The sequence below is a fragment of the Oncorhynchus gorbuscha genome, linkage group LG19 (genome assembly GCF_021184085.1).
Source record: "Oncorhynchus gorbuscha isolate QuinsamMale2020 ecotype Even-year linkage group LG19, OgorEven_v1.0, whole genome shotgun sequence".
Taxonomy (NCBI): domain Eukaryota; kingdom Metazoa; phylum Chordata; class Actinopteri; order Salmoniformes; family Salmonidae; genus Oncorhynchus; species Oncorhynchus gorbuscha.
The window spans coordinates 37,645,086-37,668,315 of NC_060191.1; the positions used below are offsets into that span (position 1 = coordinate 37,645,086).

At 42.6% G+C, this 23,230-nt stretch overlaps 1 protein-coding gene across 1 annotated transcript; it reads left to right on the plus strand.

The window, feature by feature from the left end:
- Positions 1-586: 586 nt before the first annotated feature.
- LOC124004884 lies at positions 587-22,980 on the plus strand. The gene is made up of 5 exons (XM_046313707.1): positions 587-1,091; positions 4,427-4,497; positions 7,697-8,066; positions 19,802-20,016; positions 22,946-22,980. The coding sequence occupies exons 1-5, from the start codon at positions 799-801 to the stop codon at positions 22,978-22,980; spliced, it is 984 nt and encodes a 327-aa protein (XP_046169663.1). The 5' UTR covers positions 587-798.
- The last annotated feature ends 250 nt before the right edge of the window (positions 22,981-23,230 follow it).

Consider the following 23,230-nt stretch of genomic DNA (forward strand, 5'->3'; position numbering starts at 1 on the left):
ACACATTTTCTATTAATATACTGTCCATAATGTCTATACACACCATCATATACATATTTATTTATATTCCTGGACTCTGACGTCGCTTGTCCTGATATTTTTTAATTCCTTTCTTTTTGTTTTTTTGGATTTGTGTGTATTGTTAGGTAGTGCTGCACTTGGAGGTAGAAACACGAGCATTTCGCTGCACCTGCGATAACATCTGCAAAATATGTGTATGTGACCAATTACATTTTATTTTATTTAATCGTAATTGCTCCTGTAAATCGCTCTGGGTAAGAGAGTCTGCTAAATGACTAAAATAAATAAATAAATTGCTTATTGAATCTTATCGGAATTATTTAAGTGTGCTGTTGCAAATTGTATTATTGTCAAACGTCCTGCCTCGAGGATGCTGGTAGCCTAGATACAGGCAGACTCTTCTGTAGGCTGAAGTGGTCACCCCTCTATTTCCATTTCTATGCACGGGTCCGACACATATCTGATTGGCTGTGCTGTTCTTATATCTTACAACTCCTATCCAATTGGCTCAAAGTTTTTAAACCGAACTTTAAACCAGTTTATTTTCTATTTGAGAAGGAGAGCATCTAGCCTATTAATTGCATTTGCAAAAACAGGCAAAACGAAGACGTATGAGCTCTAATTTCACATGATTTTGTTTTGGCTGACTCATTGCATAAAATGTGTTCGATTTTTTAGTATCAACATTTTATTTTTGTTTTAAACATTTCCTGGAAATTCCGTTGCTCTTGGATTTTTTTATAGGGTCGATGTGTAACGCAGAAGAGACCTCTAAAGATGTCAAGCAGGAGATATGCTAACTTATTCGTTCTTGGGGTGGCATTTATTTTCTTTCTTACATTTTCGAAATTATATGGGACACTAGTGAGGCGTTCAACCCATAAAAGAGTGCACGAGACGCAGCGGAGAACTGCGAGCAGGTACCACCATACGACCGTTAATTATCACGTTTATCACACTCAGCGGAGGATGCCAACGACTTCAAAACCCACATTAAAACAGAAACAGTTCCATTTTAATGGAAAGAAACACTGGAAATACGCAACTAATGTGACACTACAGTTAAACGGGTGAGTAGCCTAGTGATACATGTGTGATTTAAAAATGGTAAAACAACCTTCAACTCCGGACCCCAAAAGTCAAAAGCAGGTGGTTTACAATAGCTACATAATGCAGCCTATAGTATACATAATCAGTCCATGTTTCCGTGTCATTTGATAGCTTCATGAACATTTTGATTAAGACAGTAAACATTTGGGGGTTTATTATTATGTCTAATAGCTTGTCACTTATTGTCCTATGGAAAACCATACTACAGAACAGAATGCTTTGAAGTACTTTTTACTCTCTTCCTGATCGGTAGCCTATTTAAAGCTATCCACGGTGAATGTTTTTACATCCCAAAAATGTACACAGGTATGTATGCTTGCACTAGTCCCTCTTGGAATGTGTGAAATTCTTCTATTTGACGCAAGAGTTATCAATGTATACGGTGACCTAACTGCACATTTGTTTCAAGTGCATGACAACAAGTGATAAATGGACCCAAAGTCAAATCACACCTTGCTGAGAAATGGCACTTCATGCACAACAAACATTTAATGGAGTTTGCCACTTTCTGAACTTTGGCCAAATTAGAGACTCAACACATTTATCATCTTCTGGTCTTCTGGTCATGAGCGTAGAACCGTGTGCAAGCTCTCTAAGCAATGAATAGGATGAATCATTTACTTCCCTTTTTCCAGACCGCCTAATTTGGATGATTTGAATGCCTCAACTCATGTTTTCATGTAGTGAAAAAACATTTCACTAATTGAGGTAAATTAGTTGTGTGTACTAGTATCACCAACAGGCCATTTCTCTTTGTGGGCCACGACAGTCCCACTCTGCTCTATTTAGCCCCAATGCACAGAAGGAGCCTGAATGAATGTCCAAAATAAACACTGTCGTTGTTCCGCTCTGGGGTGAGGGTGCAGGCTGGGCCCGAGGGGGTAAATGGGAGAACTTTCACAGTCACTGGAGGGTGGACGAGGGGAGTTTGCGTTCAGGTTAGTCACGCTAGCCGGCCACAGAGTGGCGGTTCAGCAGTTCAACCCAGGCTTAGGGGATTGAACAGAGCGACAGACCCTCCCCAGAAACTGGCATTGCTTCAAAGCCTCTTTGATGAGGATCTTTAGCAGCCCACGTCATTTAAAAGAGGGTCAGATATATTATTGATCTGCTCTAAGGGGGTGAAGTGGAGGGATGTGGGAAGAAATTCCTGAACTCTGCTAGAACAAGAGCATGGATTGACTTGGCGGAGCTGCAGTGAGCCTATAGTGTGTGACTGTAACTAAGGCTCTCTTTGTGTGAGTCTTTTTTATTCACAGCCACAGAGCTCCTCTGAAACATTGCAGTGTTATGAGGTGCTCATACTGTACGGCAGCCTATAGGCACTAACACAGCACATGCCGCAATACAGAAGCTCTCGGACTCTCTCGTGTTCGACAACATGAGTCCCGCTCCAGAGCAGAGAGACACGAGAACTAAGGAGTCATCATTCAGTCTGAGCCTTTTAGAATAACTCCTCGACGGTGACAGGATAGAAAGCCCAAGTCTACGAGTCAGGCACTTCAGAATCAGTGCTCAGTCACCGTACGAAAACGGTCCAGATCGAAAGATGGATGGCCTGTGGCAGTGGACGGGAGCAGTGTGAGTATGCAGGCTCTTAATGGGGGTGGCTCCTCCGCCCAGACGACAGGTCCCACTTAGTTCTGTAAGCACAGGGCCTGGGGATGATTCTACTTTATTAGAGCAGTGTCAGCACTGCATCAAGACCCGACTAGAGACAAAACAGGCAGTCATTTTCCGTAATCACCACCGCTGACGACTCCCTATTTGGAATGAAAGCACCCCCCCCTCGTCTCAGTGGTTTCTGACTAACACCCGTCTTCATAGTTGGAAGAACCCGGGTGGTGTTCAGTTCAACACCTGCACTGAAGGGTGAGTCAGAGATGCTATGCCTACCACAGTCCTGTTTAGGTGTTTGGGTTTGGTTAGGAAGTTTGCAAATAGTTTGTTGAGATCGGATATTGCTGGTCAATTAAAAAATCCTTCATGATGGTGTCCAAACTGAAAGATCAGCAATTTAGCGGTGATGTTTGAGTAATTCCGGCGCAACAATGGTCTGGTAAAGTCTGTTTTGGCAGTGACATCTGCTGAATTAGCCTCCAACTTTGCCTGGGGTTAAAGGTTATTCCCAGTCTCCCAGACAGGCTCACCTTCCTCTGGGTCAGTTCACTGCTGGGTTTGAATAGGGGCCCTACCTCTGCTCCTTTGCAGACCCCCAGTCAGTCCCTGTTGGAAGAGGCTCCTGGCCCACTATTTGCAAACACACAATAAAGCCAGAAAACTGTAACTAATTAGCAAATCCCACAAAGGCGGTATAAGGGGAGCTCGGTGGCGTGGGTCGCGCTGAGCTGTCACTTTGAAGTGGGAGTCGTCACCCTTGCTTGTGTTGGCGTGCTAATTGCCTCTTCTCCCAGAAGCCCCCTGGATAAACAGGCGGGTGCCCCAGAAACGAGACGCTGTGGAGGACCCTTAATCCGGTTTTGTTTACCCAATCTGTGAAAGAGAGTGGCCAAGCGGCTGGTCCAGAGACAGACATATGGTCAGACCAGTGTGGGAACACAATATCTGTCATCCATTGTGCACGGGACGGACAGATACCCTTCTCACCCAGGGCAACCACACCATGGCCCCTCATTCATATTCATAGCTCCTGTTTTAAACACCCTGAATCTATTACGTCCAAAGGCAAGTGTAAAGACAAGGAGGTATTCATTGTTTCACACTGAAGCAACAGTACATTTCTGGGGGCCCAAGTAGTTTTTTATGAATATCCAGGGAGTTGTGCAAATAGGACCGTGTTTAGATCCTTTTGTGATCAAATTAAGTGATTTATTTTGTATTCATGACCTTGAACTGTTATAAAGAGGTAGTGTCTGTGATTTTTGAGTATGTGGGGTTCCTGTCTTTAAGATAATCTTAATTTATGACAGCCTAAACTATGTACTGTGATAACTTTTGCCAAGGGCGGACTTGCCATTGGCATTTCGGCAAATGCCAGATGGGCTGGTCCATTTTTAGCCTAGTAGGCCTGTCTAACTTGGATTTTTTTGTGCAAAACTATTGTTATCTGGCTAATAATGGTAGCCTTAAGGAACAACATGGGCTGTTGTGGTGCCCTTGAGGGGAAAAAAGAGCCCGTGTGGGAGCCTCAAGGGAAAAATGGTCAAATGTTAGAAATGCCAGGGCAATTTTTGGTCCCAGTCCACCCCTGACTGCTGCAATGATCTCATCCTGCTCAGATTCCTGTAGACTCAGCTATCTTTAACATGCTGTCTGTCTCCCATGCTCTCTACAGGCCTAATGTATGTGGAAACAGGTGCTGCCACGGATGGACCGTTTCACCCAAGACTCAGAAATGCACCAAACGTAAGTTTTTCATCTTTTACTGACCTTTCTCCATAGCAGGACAGTCAGCCCTTCCATTATGTGTAATGTTGTTCCACATTGTTGTGGAAATGTGATATAAAGATCTTGTCATACCATATCATGGAATATCATGAATAGCCAAGTCCTTTAGTTTATTTAGTAAATATTTTCTTAACTCTATTCCTTGAACTGCATTGTTGGTTAAACGCTTCTAAGTAAGCATTTCACAGTAAGGTCTGCGCCTGATGTATTCGGCGCATGTGACAAATTAAATTTGATGCATGATTCAGTTTTCTTTCTTGCAAGAAGCCACCTTATACAGTAGGGATGGCTGTCCTTATACCACCATGACAGCCAGAGGTGTCATGCCCATAGGGGGCACGGGGGCACGTGTCCCTGTATAATACTACTAGCCACCTAGCAAGTTTATGAAGTTGGCTTTCGCTAGCCGAGATTTGGAGCCTATCTCCCAACCTCATAACTAGCTACCAAGCTGTCAATCAGGCAGCTGTGTACCAGGCTGTCAATCAAGTTAGAGTAGCTAGCTTGTCTATCACCATCTTAGCTTGCATGCCTGCTGGCAAGGTTGGTAGACTTTAGAAACGCAAGCAATAACTAAATATACTGACTACCATTCATTATTTTATCCAGATTTGATCAGAGATGAAGAGAAGCATATTTTTTGGATTCTTTAAAAAAAAGACATTTCAGGCCTAGCCCCCCTCCATACCACCCCCCAGCCACCCTCATTTACTTTGTGCCCCCTCAGATTTTTGGGCTTTATGGCGCCCATGATGACAGTCCCTATCATGGTACTTGTGAATGGTCAATTCCCAGTACTGTATATAGACGGCAAGCTGTTAATAGTTGGTTTAATAAGGAGCGAGAGACCATCAATCAGGCTCTCTTTGACAATGGAATGTTCTCTCCACCCAGCTGGAAGTTGTAATGTCCCATCCAACATGAGCAGTACCCAGTCCAATCTGTGTTTCCTCCCATTTCACTCAGTCTGAAATCATACCCGCTCCAGATGTCTTTGTATCATCATTTTCTGATTATGGTGGAGGTGTGGATGGCAAATATGAATGCCGGTCAAGACCTACACAGTTTACAGATATAATATCTTACATTTGACCTCAAATACACTACAATTTAAATTTCCCACTGGAAAATTCTCTGCAACAACAGATTGATCAAATGTAAAATAGGACACCTGTAGGCTTACAGGGTGTAGCAAAAAGTGTCCGGTATCGATGTGTTTCGATAGGTTATAAAAGTGAATATGTCATGTGTGTTGAGCACCTCTGGTCTTAGAGAGCCTGTCTTAGGCTGCATTGACACAGGCAGACCAATTCTGATATTTTTTTTCACTAATTGGTCTTTTGACCAATCACATCAGCTCTGAAAAAGATCTGATGTGATTGGTCAAAAGACCAATTAGTGGGAGAAAACCCCCCAGAATTGGGCTGCCTGTGTAAACACAGCCATAGTGGTCTGTGATGGTGGCCAAACCTGGATTTGACCCTGGACCAGCAAGCCTTTAGCTGATCTATGATGTAGATACCCCCCTATCCATATAATCAGGATCTAAAAGGCAGAACTGATTCTAGATCAGTAATGTAACTCTGAGACGGTTTATGAATACAGGCCCTGCTTTGTCTACACACTATGCTGTACACTGAGAAGAGGTCAGGACCTTTGAAGAAAGGAAGAGCTCCTATTCATGTTCGTCGCCAACATCTCTGTGGTGTTATCATTATAATTTACACCTTCATAAGCCTTCTTTACAGGGATTTGAACACCTTTACTTGATCCAACCACTTGACCCAGAGGATTTAAAGGGCCAGTGTCATGTCAAAACAACCTGGCTCAGCATTTCTGCAAAACACAGCTCTGCACTCTGTCAGGAAGCCCAGACTCACTGTGGATCTCACACAGTCACACACGTTCATTCATGCACGCACACACACAGGCGCAAGCACACACAAAAATAAACACCCATACTTCCTTTCCCCTTCTGAGGTTTAGTGATGCAAGATAATAGCCACACTGAGAAGAAAACTCTGAATCTAGGCCTTAATCTGCTTGCATTTCAATCAGATCAAGCGTTCACCGGCGATAGCCTACACCCACATAGCTGATGTTTTGTCATTGTCGGAGGTGGAACTGCGTTGGAGCTGTCAAATCGGTGAGCAGCTGCTCTTCTGACCATTGTTCTGAAACAACCCCTGTCTCACTAGCGTTACCTGTTCAGAACGAGAAAGTGTAGGCCTAGTCTATATAGAAATATGAGTCTCAAATTGAAAATCATGAAACTAAATAATTAGAGTTTCTATCATCCTAATGGAGGTGCAGATACATCTCACATTCCAGTGTTCCATCTTGTAAACAAGACTGCATGGGATTTCTTTTAATGCGACTCAGTGCAGCCAATAGCAATGTCAGCATTAGGTATAACACCAGCAGCCGCTTGTGCATTTGACAGCCCTTACGCAGTTCCACCGTCAAAACCACCACTATGCGGATGCCGATCTGATTTGAATAGAGCCCTTCGTTAGATTCAGTCCACTGTGCACTTTGAGTCTCACTTCTGTTTGAGCACATTGTGCTAGCCTTCATGTGAAGAAATCCATGGAGAAAAAGTGTTTCCGTGCACAACTCCCGAAACAATGTCAGTAAGCGGTGCCCATCGCTATTCATGGAGGCGGCCAGGAGATTTGTGGTAAGCTGCTGGGTTTGGGATACGCTGTTGTTGTCTGTGGCCAATGGGCCATTATTGGAGCCCTCCAGGGGGTTCGGCCCTGGCACAATGACGCCCAGCCAGGGATGATGGGAGAAATCAAGAGCTAGGGGCCAGGGTTGGGGGCCTGGAGGAGCACGGAGCCCATAAACTTTGCATTGTGTATGCATGAATGCCCCCTCCCTGTATCCAGGACCATGGCTCTCTCCCTCCTCTCCCCTTTTCATTTCTTAGTTTATTTCAGGGGAGTGAAATCTTGACATTCACCATTGGCTGTTTTCCTTGTTAAGTTACAATGCACATTAAGCTGTTTGTCCTACTGAGTTTTTATTGAGATTGTGCTGAGGTTGTGCTGGTCAAACCAGTTATCCTCTTACGCTTGAGTTTCTGCTCTCTCAAACACAGTCCACTATTCTGGTTTAATGAACATTCTCCTCCTCTCTCTCCCCTCACTTGAAGCAAGGTGCCTTCCACGCTGCCACAACGGAGCCGTGTGCAGGCAGCCCAACATCTGTGAATGCAGAACGGGCTTCTACGGGGCCCGCTGTGAGTTTGCAAGCGTGACCTATGGCCTCGTAGGCATTCCCTGGGCCTTACTGTGCCCCACCAGCCCCATGGTCAGCACCACCACCTCAGGACTAAGCATCACCCTCCCACCTACCACTAGCCTCTCACCAACCATCACCCTCCCACCAACCACCGTCATCCCCACCACCACCACCCCAGTTTCCACAGAGACCACAGCTGCATGGAAGACAGCGGGGACACCAGCCAGCACCACCAACCCAGAGACCAATAAATATTACGCTGTGCGCTGGCAACCTCTTACGTGAGTTTCTGACTTCTCTTTACTGTGCACTGCCTTGATTTACTGCATCACCAGCTTGTGCCATTTAGTCCCTTCTCTACTCCTCCATTTCCTGCTCCTCTCAGTTTGCTGGCTTTGAAGTGCCAGTCTCCAGTCAAAGGCCTGGGTTAGCCCAGCATGTGGGCCACAGGTGCAGTGTGTCTGTGGCGCTAAGTGTGGTCCACCTGATGCAGCGCAGGTGTTAGAATCAGGGCACCTTTCCAATTTCTTTTTTTTTTAAATTTAAACTTTATTTAACCAGGTAGGCAAGTTGAGAACAAGTTCTCATTTACAATTGCGACCTGGCCAAGATAAAGCAAAGCAGTTCAACACATACAACAACACAGAGTTACACATGGAGTAAAACAAACATACAGTCAATTATACAGTAGAAAAATAAGTCTATATACAATGTGAGCAAATGAGGTGAGATAAGGGAGGTAAAGGCAAAAAAAGTATATGGTGGCGAAGTAAATACAATATAGCAAGTAACACACTGGAATGGTAGATTTGCAGTGGAATAATGTGCAAGGTAGAGATAGAAGTAATGGGGTGCAAAGGAGCAAAATAAATAAATAAATACAGTAGGGGGAGAGGTAGTTGTTTGGGCAAAATTATAGATGGGCTATGTCCAGGTGCAGTAATCCGTGAGCTGCTCTGACAGCTGGTGCTTAAAGCTAGTGAGGGAGATAAGTTTTTCCAGTTTCAGAGATTTTTGTAGTTCGTTCCAGTCATTGGCAGCAGAGAACTGGAAGGAGAGGCGGCCAAAGGAAGAATTGGTTTTGGGGGTGACCAGAGAGATACTGTATAACTGCTGGAGCGCATGCTACAGGTGGGTGCTGCTATGGTGACCAGCGAGCTGAAATAAGGGGGGACTTTACCTAGCAGGGTCTTGTAGATGACCTGGAGCCAGTGGGTTTGGTGACGAGTATGAAGCGGGGGCCAGCCAACGAGAGCGTACAGGTCGCAATGGTGGGTAGTATATGGGGCTTTGGTGACAAAACGGATGGCACTGTGATAGACTGCATCCAATTTATTGAGTAGGGTATTTTGGAGGCTATTTTGTAAATGACATCGCCGAAGTCGAGGATCGGTAGGATGGTCAGTTTTACGAGGGTATGTTTGGCAGCATGAGTGAAGGATGCTTCTTTTGCGAAATACAAAGCCAATTCATTTAACTTTGGATTGGAGATGTTTAATGTGAGTCTGGAAGGAGAGTTTACAGTCTAACCAGACACCTATGTATTTGTAGTTGTCCACGTATTCACAGAAACGTCCAGAGTAGTGACGTTGGACGGGTGGGCAGGTGCACGCAGCGATCAGTTAAAGAGTGGCACCTTTCCAAATGATTGAGAGGGTTGGCTCAGTGCCAGCCCAGGGGTTTATATAGAGTACAGTTAAGCAATAAGGCACGAGGGGGTGTGGTATATGGCCAATCTACCACGGATAAGGGCTGTTCTTACTCTCGACACATCGGAGTGCCTGGATACAGCCTAAGCCGCGGTATATTGGCTATATACCACAAACCCCTGAGGTGCCATATTGCTATTATAAACTGGTTACTAAAGTAATTAGAGCAGTAAAAATAAATGTCATAGCCATTGTATACGGTCTCATATACCACAGCTGTCAGCCAATCAGCATTCAGGGCTGGAACCACCCAGTTTATAATATGAAATATAAGTTGAGAAAAATATGACGACTTATCGCTTTGTGCTGTCGACCAGATCACATTTTATTCATCATAAATATTTATTTTGGCAGCTAATTGAAACTTTAGTTAACAAATAAAAAGCCCACACTTAATCCAGTGGTGACAATATTTTGTAGCCTCAACTGATAGAAAGGTAACCCTTAAGTTTGCAGAATGGGAAAGCAGCCTTCCATTACAATTAACAGGTGTAGTTACCCATGATAGTCAGCAGGTGGAACTGTTCTCCAAATAAAATCTACTGTAAATCATAGTGGAACTAAAACTGTACTGCAAATGGAGCAGGTGTGTGTGTGTGTGTGTGTGTGTGTGTGTGTGTGTGTGTGTGTGTGTGTGTGTGTGTGTGTGTGTGTGTGTGTGTGTGTGTGTGTGTGTGTGTGTGTGTGTGTGTGTGTGTGTGTGTGTGTGTGTGTGTGTGCGCGTGTGTGTGCGTGCATTCTTGTTCATAGTAAAGAGATTTGGTTTCTACAACTGGTCCTAGTATTTTATTTTCAAAACCGTTAATTATGCAGACAAAGGTCAAAACGAGTGATGGAAAGACACCAAACAGCCCTTGAAGGCATGCAGTAGGATTGCCTGTGAAATGAAAAATAAAGCTTTTAGTCTCCATAAGTCTTTTGCCAAAATTAGAAAGTCATTGGTGGGTGACTGCTGTTGGAAACTTTAATGTTCGTTATTCATATAATAGTTCAGGGGTTCTTCAACTTTTTCAGCCTGGGACCCAATTGAAAAAAAATCTGTTTTCCTGGGACCCATGCTCATGAAAACATGCCACTTTTTTTTTAGCGGCCCCTCTTGCCAGCATTTTGCGATGGGAAGTAGAGACAATATTGCAGTTTTAAAGCAAGTTCCATGAAATTCTACAGATTTTTCCATGGGGCAGAAAGAAATCTTTGCATATTTAATGCTAATTTCCTGCAATTCAAATTGTACACATTTATGCCATGTTAATATGATATGAGTGAAAGTGACTAACAAAATCTATGGCTAGGACTAACTTAACATTCTAAATAAACATTGTTAGCTTACAACGCTAATTAGAGTGACTGTCTGTGACTGGCACAACCAAATGTCCGAAATGACTCCTTGTGTATTCTAATATTCTAACTCTCAAAAGTAATTTACACTGACGTGTCACGACCCACTTTGGGTTCATGTGCCTCGTCAGTCGTCTTGTAGCATTGTTGAAGTTGGTTAAAAATATATAAATTCCCATGTTATTTAATGTATACAATACTGCAATTTGAGTTATTTCACACCATATTGCCTTGTGTAGTGATTCAATTACTGTACTGAGGCCAGTCACTTGAAGTCAGGTTTTTATATATTTGAGGATCATTGTCTAGCTGTTTATAGGCTCCAGTACCAGTCAAACGTTTGGACACACCTACTCATTCCAGGGTTTTTTCTTTATTTTTACTATTTTCTACATTGTATAATAATAGTGAAGACATCAAAACTATGAACTAACACATATGGAATCATGTAGTGTTAAACAAATCAAAATATATGTTATGTTTGAGATTCTTCAAAAGGAGCCACCCTTTGCCTTGATGACAGCTTTGCACACGCTTGGCATTCTCTCAACCAGCTGTTTTCCAACAGTCTTGAAGGAGTTTCCCACAAATGCAGAGCATTTGTTGGCTGCTTTTCCTTCACTCTGCGGTCCAACTCATCCCAAACCATCTCAATTTGGTTGAGGTCAGGGGATTGTGGAGGCCAGGTCATCTGATGCAGCACTCCATCACTCTCCTTGGTCAAATAGCCCTTATACAACCTGGAGGTGTGTTTTGGGTCATTTTCCTGTTGAAAATAATTGATTGTCCCACTAAGTGCAAACCAGATCGCTTCTGTCTGTGTGGCATATCGCTTCAGAATGCTGTGGTAGCCATGCTGGTTTAGTGTGCCTTGAATTCTAAATAAATCACTGACTGTGTCACCAGAAAAGCACCATCATACCACCTCCTCCATGCTTCACATTGGGAACCACACATGCAGAGATCATCCGTTCACCTACTCTGCATCTCACAAAGACACTGCGATTGGAACCAAAAATCTCAAATTTGGACTCAGACTAAGGACAGATTTCCACCAGTCTAATGTCCATTGATCGTGTTTCTTGGCCCAAGCAAGTCTTCTCTTATTATTGGTGTCATTTACTAATGGTTTCTTTGCAGAAATTCAACCATGAATGCCTGATTCACACAACCTCCTCTGAACAGTTGATGTTGAGATGTGTCTGTTACTTGAACTCTGAAGCATTTATTTGGGCTGCGGTCTGAGGTGCAGTTATCTCTAATTGAACTTATCCTCTGCAGCAGAGGTAACTCTGGGTCTTCCTTTCCTGTGGTGGCCCTCATGAAAGCCAGTTTCATCATAGCGCTTGATGGCTTTTGCGACTGCATTTGAAGAAACTTTCAAGTTCTTGAAATGTTCCTGCATTGACTGACCTTCATGTCTTAAAGCAATGATGGACTGTCTTTTCTCTTAGCTTATTTGAGCTGTTCTTGCCCTAATATGGACTTGATCTTTTACCACCCTTACCTTTTCACAACACAACACTGATTGCCTCAAATGCATTAAGAAGGAAAGACATTCCACAAATTAACTTTTAACAAGGCACACCTGTTAATTGAAATGCATTCCAGGTGACTACCTCATGAAGCTGGTTGAGAGAATGCCAAGCGCGTGCAAAAGTTGGCATCAAGTCAAAGGGTGGCTACTTTGAAGAATCTCAAATATAAAAAACATTTAGATTTGTTTCACACTTTTTTGCTTACTAAATGTTTCCATATGTTATTTCATAGTTTGAATTTATTCCCTATCATTATACAATGTAGAAAATAGTAAAAATAAACTAAATCACTTGAATGAGTAGGTGTGTCCAAACTGGTACTGTATGTCTCCAATTAGGACTAATGAGGAAAACAGAGTTTCCCTTTACAACCCCCAGCATCCACTGCTACTCATTCACAAAAGCAGCAAAAACACTGTCTGCAAAATAGATATCCACTGGCCTGAGGCCTCCAACTCTGTGGGAATTTGGACCGAATTACCATAATCGTTTCTGATGATATGTATAGTGAAATTGTATTGTTTCAGTGGCGACCTCAACATTGTTTTTTTATACCAAGGCTATTGACTTTTACAACATAACAAATCTCTTCTTGATTACTACTTGATTTCGTGTCTTGTATTGTCGTGGCAAACCAACTTGCTGTTGCAGCCAAAGGTAGAGCATCACCACCCTATGTCACATGCATCACTACAAACAAAGCAATCTTTCAAAGGATTTAAGGGAGCTTTCTTTGATGTGAGCCTTGTGTTTGTGTCTGTGTACAATGAAATCATGTCTTCTTCAGATTAAAAAACACACCGTGGAGAAGTTAAACCCAGGAGTGATTTAATGCATCTTGGAAAGGATGGAGCGTCTTCTCTCGTCTTTGGCTCTGCTTCTCGTCTCATTCCTGAGTATGTTGGATTTAAACTAATCACACCTCTATGGTTGTGTCCCAAATGGCACCATATTCCACATGTATTGCACTACTTTTGACACCCCCTGGTAAACAGTAGTGCACTACATAGGGTATAGGGTGACGTTTGGGGCACGACCTATGTGGGGCGTTAATCCACTGCTTTGAGTCAAACCATGGAATGGGAGCATGTTTGTGTTTACTGTGAACCACTAGGGTAGTCTAGTGGTTAGAGTGTTGGACTAGTAACCAAAAGGCTGCAAGTTCAAATCCCTGAGCTGACAAGGTACAAATCTGTTGTTCTCCCCCTGAACAGGCAGTTAACCCACTGTTCCTAGGCCGTCATTGAAAATAAGACTTTGTTCTTAACTGACTTGCCTAGTAAAATACATGTATTAGAGGTCGACCGATTATGATTTTTCAACGCCGATACCGATTATTGGAGGCCCCCAAAAAAGCCGATGCCGATTAATCGGCCGATTAATTAATTAATTATTTTATTTGTTATAATGACAATTACAAAAATACTGAATGAACACTTATTTTAACTTAATATAATACATCAATAAAAATCAATTTAGCCTCAAATAAATAATGAAACATGTTCAATTTGGTTTAAATAATGCAAAAACAAAGTGTTGGAGAAGTAAAAGTGCAATATGTGCCATGTAAAAAAGCTAACGTTTGAGTTCCTTGCTCAGAACATGAGAACATATGAAAGTTGGTGGTTCCTTTTAACATGAGACTTCAAATTTCCAAGGTAAGAGGTTTTAGGTTGTAGTTAATGTAGTATTTATAGGACTATTTCTCTCTATACCATTTGTATTACATATACCTTTGACTATTGGATGTTCTTATAGGCACTATTGTATTGCCAGTGTAACAGTATAGCTTCCGTCCCTCTCCTCGCTCCTACCTGGGCTCGAACCAGGAACACATCGACAACAGCCACACTCGAAGCAGCGTTACCCAATGCTCCTAAAAAGCCACGACCCTTGCAGAGCAAGGGGAATAACTACTCCAAGTCTCAGAGCGAGTGACGTTTGAAACGCTGTTAGCGCACACCCAGCTAACTAGCTAGCCATTTCACATCGGTTACACCAGCCATTAGGCTGATAGGCTTGAAGTCATAAACAGCGCTGTGCTTGCGAAGAGCTGCTGGCAAAACGCACGAAAGTGCTGTTTGAATAAATGCCTACGAGCCTGCTGCTGCCTACCATCGCTCAGTCAGACTGCTCTATCAAATAATAGACTTAATTATAACATAATAACACACAGAAATATGAGCCTTTGGTCATTAATATGGTCGAATCCAGAAACTATAATTTCGAAAACAAAACGTTTATAATTTCAGTGGAATACGTAACCGTTCAGTATTTTATCTAACGGGTGGCATCCCTAAGTCTAAATATTCTTGTTACATTGCACAACCTTATGTCATAATTACGTAAAATTCTGGCAAATTAGTTCGCAATTAACCAGGCTGCCCAAACTGTTGCATATACCCTGACTCTGCGTGCAATGAACGCAAGAGAAATGACACAATTTCACCTGGTTAATATTGCCTGCTAACCTGGATTTCTTTTAGCTAAATATGCAGGTTTAAAAATATATACTTCTGTGTATTGATTTTAAGATATTATTGGCATTGGTGTTTATGGTTAGGTACAGTCGTCCAACGATTGTGCTTTTTTCGCAAATGCGCTTTTGTTAAATAATCCCCCAGCATTGCATCGATTATATGCAACGCTAGACAAACTAGTAATATCATCAACCATGTGTAGTTATAACTAGTGATTATGATTGATTGTTTTTTATAAGATAAGTTTAATGCTAGCTAACAACTTACCTTGGCTTACTGCATTCGCGTAACAGGTAGGCTCCTCGTGGAGTGCAATGAGACTAGTTAACTGTAAGGTTGCAAGATTGGATCCCCCGAGCCGACAAGGTGAAAATCTGTCGTCCTGCTCCTGAACAAGGCAGTTAACCCACCGTTCTTAGGCCGCCATTGAAAATAAGAATGTGTTCTTAACTGACTTGCCTAGTTAAATAAAGAATTATATAATATAATATATCAAATAAAATAAATCGGCACATCGGCTCCCAAAAAATAAAATAAAGGTATAAAAAATCAAATCGACGAATTTGGCTCCCAAAAATACAGATTTCGGATTGTTATGAAAACATGAAATCAGCCCTAATTAATCAGTCATTCCAATTAAGCGGTCGACATCTAGTATGTATGCATTACTAAGGCCATTCTATAGGATTACAGGCAATCTGCTAGACTGTGGTGCTGTAGGTCAGATTGATGGAATAGGTTCAACCATTGACCATCCATCTCTGCTGTTTTCTGTCCAGTCTAAGTGGAATGCCTCAGACCACCAGGCCGGCTCCCTGTCATCACACACACACACACACACACACACACACACACACACACACACACACACACACACACACACACACACACACACACACACACACACACACACACACACACACACACACACACACACACACACACACACACACACACACACACGTCTGGGTTTAGTCTGGTTCTGAGACAGTTAGACGTAAGCTCTATTTGTTCTTAATGTATGACCCCAGTGCCTCTTCATAGTTTGACTTTTCCTTATCTCTATTCTCTTGGCTTTTAATCATTCTGCCCAGCAACAACACCCAGGGATCAGGATATTAGATAGAATTTTAGCGACGTGTCCAAATAGTTTCATAATTTTTTTAGGTAAAACTAATTCCCTGTCCAAAGCTTTTAAACCTCTTTTGGTAGCAAGTTGCTCCTGCTTGGTTTCAAGTTACTCGGAGTTGATTTAGGCAACCTTTTTGGAACACGCTAAAAGGGGTCCTATTCCAAATATTCTCATTGTTTTGCGTTCAACGATGCTAATGCTAAACTGTAACTAAGCAAATATCTTGGGTTACAGATTCACTAGATCCATGGTACTCAACGGGTATCCATAAGAAAGTAAATGTAGTATGTAATGTAGGTAAATACTCCTAACACACCCATGCAGTTCTGTACTAGTGGCTCAGCCACAGGTAGACTCTGTAAGATCACTCTGTCTGCAGGCACAGTGCACTCAGAATTCCACAGAATGACATAGGCATCTGAAACGAGGCAGAACTGCTGTCTGTCTGAAAAAACAGTGCTGTAATCTGGGAACGGCATCGCACGGACTGTTCAACTAGGCAGAACGGAGCTGTATGTATGAAAGCAGTGCGGTAATCTAGGAGTGCCATCTTGCAGTGTTGACCTGGTTGCAGTGCACTGACTTCAGCCGGGGAAGGAAGAGGGTCGATCCTAGATAAACAGCATAGATAAACAGCATACACACAATAGACTATTGAAATGCCAGCACATTGCAGCCGGCACAGTAGGCTGACTTCCACCTCATGGATTAGTGACACACTAAATGTCAACATGCATTTCACCCCATTGTTGATCTATGTGTTGAGAGATTAGACTTTACAAAAAGATCTTTCAACATAATTGAACCACATCCTATCTAGATGTAAAGCTCATTCCTAGAGGTTTTCCACAGTGGTGACACGCAGTTTGAAATACCAAAACCAACTCTGAACCAACTATATTAATTTGAGCACAGGTCAAAACACACATGAAACATTCATGGACATTTAGCTAGCTTGCTGTTGTTAAGTAAACAGTGATCGCATTAGAACATGGGGATTTTGGCAGTCCTTATTAAGGACTATGGGAGGTTTATGTACAGTACTGTCTTGGTATGGTGGAGCCTGTAACAGACTGAGGTCTGTCATCCCAATGCTGATTTCTCAAGCTTGAATGAACTGGCCTCCCATTTGTTTGATTTTGCATTCACCACACTCCTCACTGTAATGAAGAACACTGGCCTTATCCCTACTCCCACTATGTACCTCCCCTGAATCTGTTTGATGTTGGATGTTAGTTTCAAGGTCTGCCCCCCCCACAAGTTATTGTCAGTCAAGTGCAGGTCAGGACTACATGTTCAGCTGGGGAATATCAAAATGATGCTATCACCAAAACATATCAAACTTCGAGGTTCAAGTGTCTCTCAACTACTGAGAGATTCATACATGGCGAACCAAACCAGCTCCGTGCTTGAGCCATAGTGCGCATGTTGATTTTGTTTATGTCTACCAGATGCGTTCATGACACGCAGTTTTAAATACCAAAACCAACTCTGAACCAACTATATTAATTTGAGCACAGGTCAAAACACACATGAAACATTCATGGACATTTAGCTAGCTTGCTGTTGCTAGCTAATTTGTCCTGGGAGATTAATATTGGGTTGTTATTTTACCTGAAATGCATATGGTCCTTTGTAGAATTCGAACCCATTTTTAGTCACAAAAAATCATTTGTCCTCAACTCCGACAACTAATCTACAGATAGAAGGGGAAACATGGTTTGTTTTTAGGTAGTTTTCTTTGATTCATCTTTCCTCATTTATTCTTCTTGTGTGAATTTGATATGGTGTTTGGTAACCAACGTCAAGGTACATTACCGCCACCCTGGAGTGTGGACCTCGTTCATCTTACAATCACCCACGTGCAGTTTGGATGATGTGGTTGAATAACACGTATGTGTAAACTATTCCTTAGATGTTTTTCAATACATTTTAATATTTGTAGCTACTTTTTAAGTAAATACCTGCAGTCAACTTGTGCAATATGTTAGGAGATGAAGCAGATCGCATTCTTCATTTCACCTGTCACATTATTTTACAATTGAGGTTTAGTGAAGTTCCCCAGATCAGTTGAGATAGCTGTGTATTTGGTTTAACTTGCTAGTTAGCTAAGTAAGTGGCTAAATTAGTATGGAGACAGGCGATGAAATAGTGTTAGCTTTCTGCCGTGTTTGAGAAGTCAAAGCCCTTTGTCGGAGTTATCGGTATAACTGCCACTGCTATATTGATTTCCTTGAGGGTTTTTTCTCTCCTTCTTGGCCCCTCAGTCTGCTCCTCCCCCTATTCTCTGAGCAGAGCAGGCCGGTAGCGACTCCAGACTCCACACAGACACAGCTTGTACACATGCTGCTCCAGAGCAAGTGTTGTTCCTTCAAACAAGCATGCGTCAAAACTTTGTTCCTTTGCACAATGTCTCTCTTTCACATTTGCTTCAAAATGTCCAAACTCAACAAAACATGACATTTGGTAGCTACTACCAATGTATGTATAACTTTATGAGCTGGATTTCCTGTCTTTGCAATTAGTTTATTTTCGTATGCGCTCGTTAGCATATTTAGCTAGCAGCCTCTATCGCTATTACGTGTGCTAATTTTGTTAGCATTCTGGTAATAGACACATTTTGTGCTTTTAGTGCCCCCTTGTGTACTAAACCGCAAATACCGTAAATCCCGGGATGTGAGAAGGACGGTATGACGATATAAACATCTAGATACAGCCCAACACTAGTAGAGAGTGAGCCAAATATATCATTTTTAATAATGACTAATTTGATATTGCTCTTCTTTTACACAGGCTTTCCATTACCTAAAACTATCTTTCAAACATCCATCCCCTGCTTTAGTGCAGTAAAACACTATTTAAGGTGAATGTTTAAGGTGAATGTTTTATGTTTGTGTTATAGTCTACAGTACGTCAGACACATTGCTCTCATGGCTCACTGGAGGCCCACTCATCCAGTGTGAAAAATATGAAGTCTGAGCAGACTTTTGGGGTGTGTTAGAAAAACAACTGCAGAGAAATACAAATACAAACATCTAGGTTGCTGGCTTTACAAGGCGTACTAAAATGGTATTACTGTATGATTGAGTGGAAATAAGGTGGGTGTGTGTACTCTATTGAGAGCGCCGCAGGTACACTCGAATGCACTGTAAATACATGCTAGAAGGTTTACTTGGGCAATATCAAAAAAGTAATCCAGACCCTGCTTACAACATTGGCTAAGCTCCTGCCCCTTTTTTCCCATGTTTTATCCATTTGCCATGGAAACCGTGAATTGCCAAACAACCCTGGGCCAAGAAGACCTTAGGGCTTGAGAAAGACATGGAGTCTGGCCGATAAGTCCCCGGCCTAGTCAGTGTGTCTGCCCCAACAAGCTGATAAACTGATAACTGTGTATAAAAAAACATGGATGAACATGTCATGGGTTTTCTTTCATTTCTTGGCAGATGCTGTAGGAGAGTTGGTGCTGATCAAATAAGTCTCTAATTGAATTAACTAGCTATAGTTGCTTGCATAACACACTACAATAGTGTATCTGTACCCCCGTGTAAACAATACAGTGAGTAAATCTTTAGGCCAGGGAGTTTATCTAGCTGTCAATCTAGTGTTCTAAATTGCTGTCAGTAGTAACAGACGCATGGCAATGAGTTATACTATACACACTCTTAGTTACCGTACTTGTTGACATTCTGTCTGTTGTCTCACCTGCCCAGTCTGAAGGAGGCCCAGTCTGTTGACTGTCTGTAGTCGCCCCTGTCCAAACTGAAGGAGACCCAGTCTGTTGAGTGTCTGTTGACTGTGTGTTGTGTCTCCGTTCAGTCTGCAGGAGGCCCAGTTACTGCTACTAAAGAAGGCATTGGCCCGTGGCGGTCGAGGCGACAAGATGACCACCATCCTGATGAAACACATCGAGACAGAGAGGAAGAAGCTCCAATCAGCCTCACAGTCAGACCTACATGACACCCAGACCACAAGTGTCAAGAGCTTCCACACCCAGAAGGGCCAGTACACTGTCCACGCGAGCCCACCTGCAGGTGAGTACAGACAGGCCCTTCACTTAGACACCCAGCCTTTCTTACTTTGACTACACTATGTGCTGAAAGCATAGGTTGTTGTGATGAGTAATATTATACTTGTCATGGCAGCAAATGATCAGATATCATATTGTGTTAGGTTCTTGCTTGTTGTGATTAACAGGGTGTCGATGTTGAATGCCTTGCTCCCAATGGACTGGTGGTGACAAAGTAATGTGTTTAGAATGGATATCGTGTGGGTACATCCATGAACATAGCATGGAATTTGCCACGAAAACTTTCCACATCAAAAATAAAACACCCTGACTTTATTTGAATGATTAACCCATGTCCTAGTTGTTTACACTTTAGGAATAAGATAAGGTTATCGGTCAGACCGGTACGTACCCTCAAAACCCATTGTGACCAATTCCTGACATTGTTTTTCTTGGCCAACTGGCATAGGTACAGTAATGGCCCAGATGATGGACAATGTTTAACTAATGGGAACCCCCAAATCTCCTGCCAAAATGACCTCATGGCATGTGGAAACCAATCTAATCGAAAGGGTTACACTGGTATATTTTTTTTGAGGGTGGACATAATCTCCCACAATGAGATTTCAGTCCCTTTAGCTCAGATTTTAACTCCATAGTAGCGGAATCTAATAGGTGTAAATGACCTGTTTGCAACTGGCATTAGTTGGCCTGCCATAATATGGCAAACCACATTTTAGTTTATGTACTGTATGTATTGCAAGTTCTCTGGTGTGGTATTCATTTTTAGCTGCGACACATAGCTCTGACAACTTTACACTACTGACTTGTAGGGTAGTGTAATGGTTAGGCCTATCACTCAGCGCTATTCAGGACATGACCTCATAGCAAAATAGCACATTAGTTGCACTTACCCAACACCACAAGCAAGAGCACTATATTTCTCTCAGCAACCTGGTTTGCCTAACAGTGTAAGGCCCATTCTAAGTATTGTACAGCTGTATCTACATACCACTGCTGTGCCCTACACTCTTTTAATATCCAATTGGTGAAAGTCACTCGAACAGAGCATGTTGTCTCGCATGGAGAGAGAGTATGACTCTATAATGCTTGATTTTCCCCTCAAAACCCAATTTAAATATCTGCTATAAAGCTTTAATCCAAGTTTCCAAATCAGAGAGGTAAGGGTCAGGTTTTTTATTTTTTCAGATTTTTTTCCCTAGAAGTGAGAAAGTGCTCAACATTTTCAAGGCAATCTGTCAACATTCCACAAGGGCTGATGGTCCTAGTTTTTGGTGTCCCCTGTGGCCTCTTTAAGTACGCAAGTTCCCTGCAAATGTTTGTGTAAGAGGTCCTTCTCTAAATTCCTCCATCGGTTTTAATCGTCCCGGGAGTCAGAGAGGGCTTCTCCTCTTTTGAGTGGCAAGCAGGAGCATTGTAGATGAACAGTTGCTGTGTATGAATCAAGTCTTTGTTAACACAAGATAAATACTTAATTTTCCCTCCCTTTGCAATCCCCTATGGGCTAAGATGTGACAGGGCCATTGACCACTGAAGTGATCATTATACTGTCATTTCCGTTTTCACACCTGTCAATCACACTTGGTAATCTCACTAAAGAAATGTCATTTTAAAACTAACAAAGAGTTGGCACACCCCGTTTAAGGGTCATAAACCAAAGTCTGCTATGTAATGTGGGGAGTTATTTCCAATCGTTCAATCTCTTCATAATCTTGATCTGCTGATTTGCCTTGGACAAGGCTGGAGAAAAACCCTGCAAACATGAAGGCCATCATGCAGACGTATACACACTCATCCTCCATGAAGATAAACAACACACACACCATTCTTGGTCCTTTACAGAGCCACTAGACTGATTGATAGTATTTTGGTAGCTGTTGCTTCCATGTGTGAAGGGGCAATCTGTTGTACATGGAGCAGAGCTTCCTGTTTGTAATTGGAATAATACTCCTATCTGGGGAACATGTGTTTGTGTGTGTGAGGAGGTCTGGTCTGGACAACTGGCAGAGGGATTGAGTGCACTGAGACAGAGACCCAGGCTGCACTAAATGTCCTGCACCTGGAGGACCTAAACATAAAGGACTTGCTTCCTCCAAGGTGAAACTTCACGTTCAGATTCATATGATCTACTGGCTAACTAACAGCAATTTACCATAGCTAATATTCCCCAACCTTGGAGCATTTTTATGGCAGTATTTGAAAGGTTATAAGTGAATGCTAATTGGACTACAGTTTTTACATTGACTAATATCCCTCATAAAACACTTAAAAAGGAGGCAAAATAACCTGAACTGTGACCTCTTTGACCCATACAAGAAAACATTGTGAACAACACCTGTCCTGAGCAGACACAAATACCTCCTCCCCCAGCAAGACAGGAACCCACAGTCCAGACCCAGACGGCTCGTCCCAGCGGTAGCATGGTCATTTACTGTGTGTCCTAGCCTACGCCAAGGCCCTCCCCTCTCTCTCTCTTTCTGGCAGTGTATCCCAACTCCCAGCCTCCCAGTCCTGGCCCATAATGACTCACTTCTCTGGGCCAGGCCAGGTTGAGCTACAGGTGCGGGTCAGACGAGCGGTGCAGTGCCAAAGTGCTGCTACACAAACAGAGGGGGAAGGGAGACTGCCTCCTCAGGTGGTTCAGACACTCCATATAAGGGATGACCACTGAGCAAAGTACCAGTGTACCTGTAGTTCCTTTCAGAACCCAGGAGGAGCTGTTACAGAACCTAGCTCTCTCTAAGTCCTAGCTTGGCCCGTTCCCATGACCTGTATTAGGTCATTCTCCCTAATTTGTTGATGACCCATAAGCTTCAAGTAAAACATCATTCTCTCAGCACTTAACCTCACCTAGCCTTTGATGTGGTTTAGGGCCTTGGTGAAGTTGGCTAGCGTGTGCCTCGCTTCGCTGTCCTCCCATTCCTGTCTTCCAGGTTTTATACTGGTGAAACTGGAGATATTGCTGTAATGGGGCACCTGTGTTTGAGCCCAGTCCAACGCAGCTGTTTGACAAGGCATTTCTGCTCAGCTTTGCTTAGGGATTCATTATTAGTGAATATAAAGAACAAGTCATGTTTGTAAAGCTAACGACCATACAGTTTTAGCTCATAACTTTAGCATTACAATGAATCTCTTTGTAAATTGTTTTTCTATATTTTCCATTCTTTACCATTCCTTTCCGAGCAAAATAATTGAGGTGTTTCCATCGACCTCCTTTT

Bases quoted from the DNA above. Each gene is read 5' to 3' on its own strand.
- LOC124004884 (XM_046313707.1), top strand. From the start codon at position 799: ATGTCAAGCAGGAGATATGCTAACTTATTCGTTCTTGGGGTGGCATTT. The intron at 8,067-19,801 runs GTGAGTTTCTGA...GTCTCCGTTCAG, and splicing joins GTGCGCTGGCAACCTCTTAC to TCTGCAGGAGGCCCAGTTAC. The intron at 20,017-22,945 runs GTGAGTACAGAC...CCTGTCTTCCAG, and splicing joins CCACGCGAGCCCACCTGCAG to GTTTTATACTGGTGAAACTG.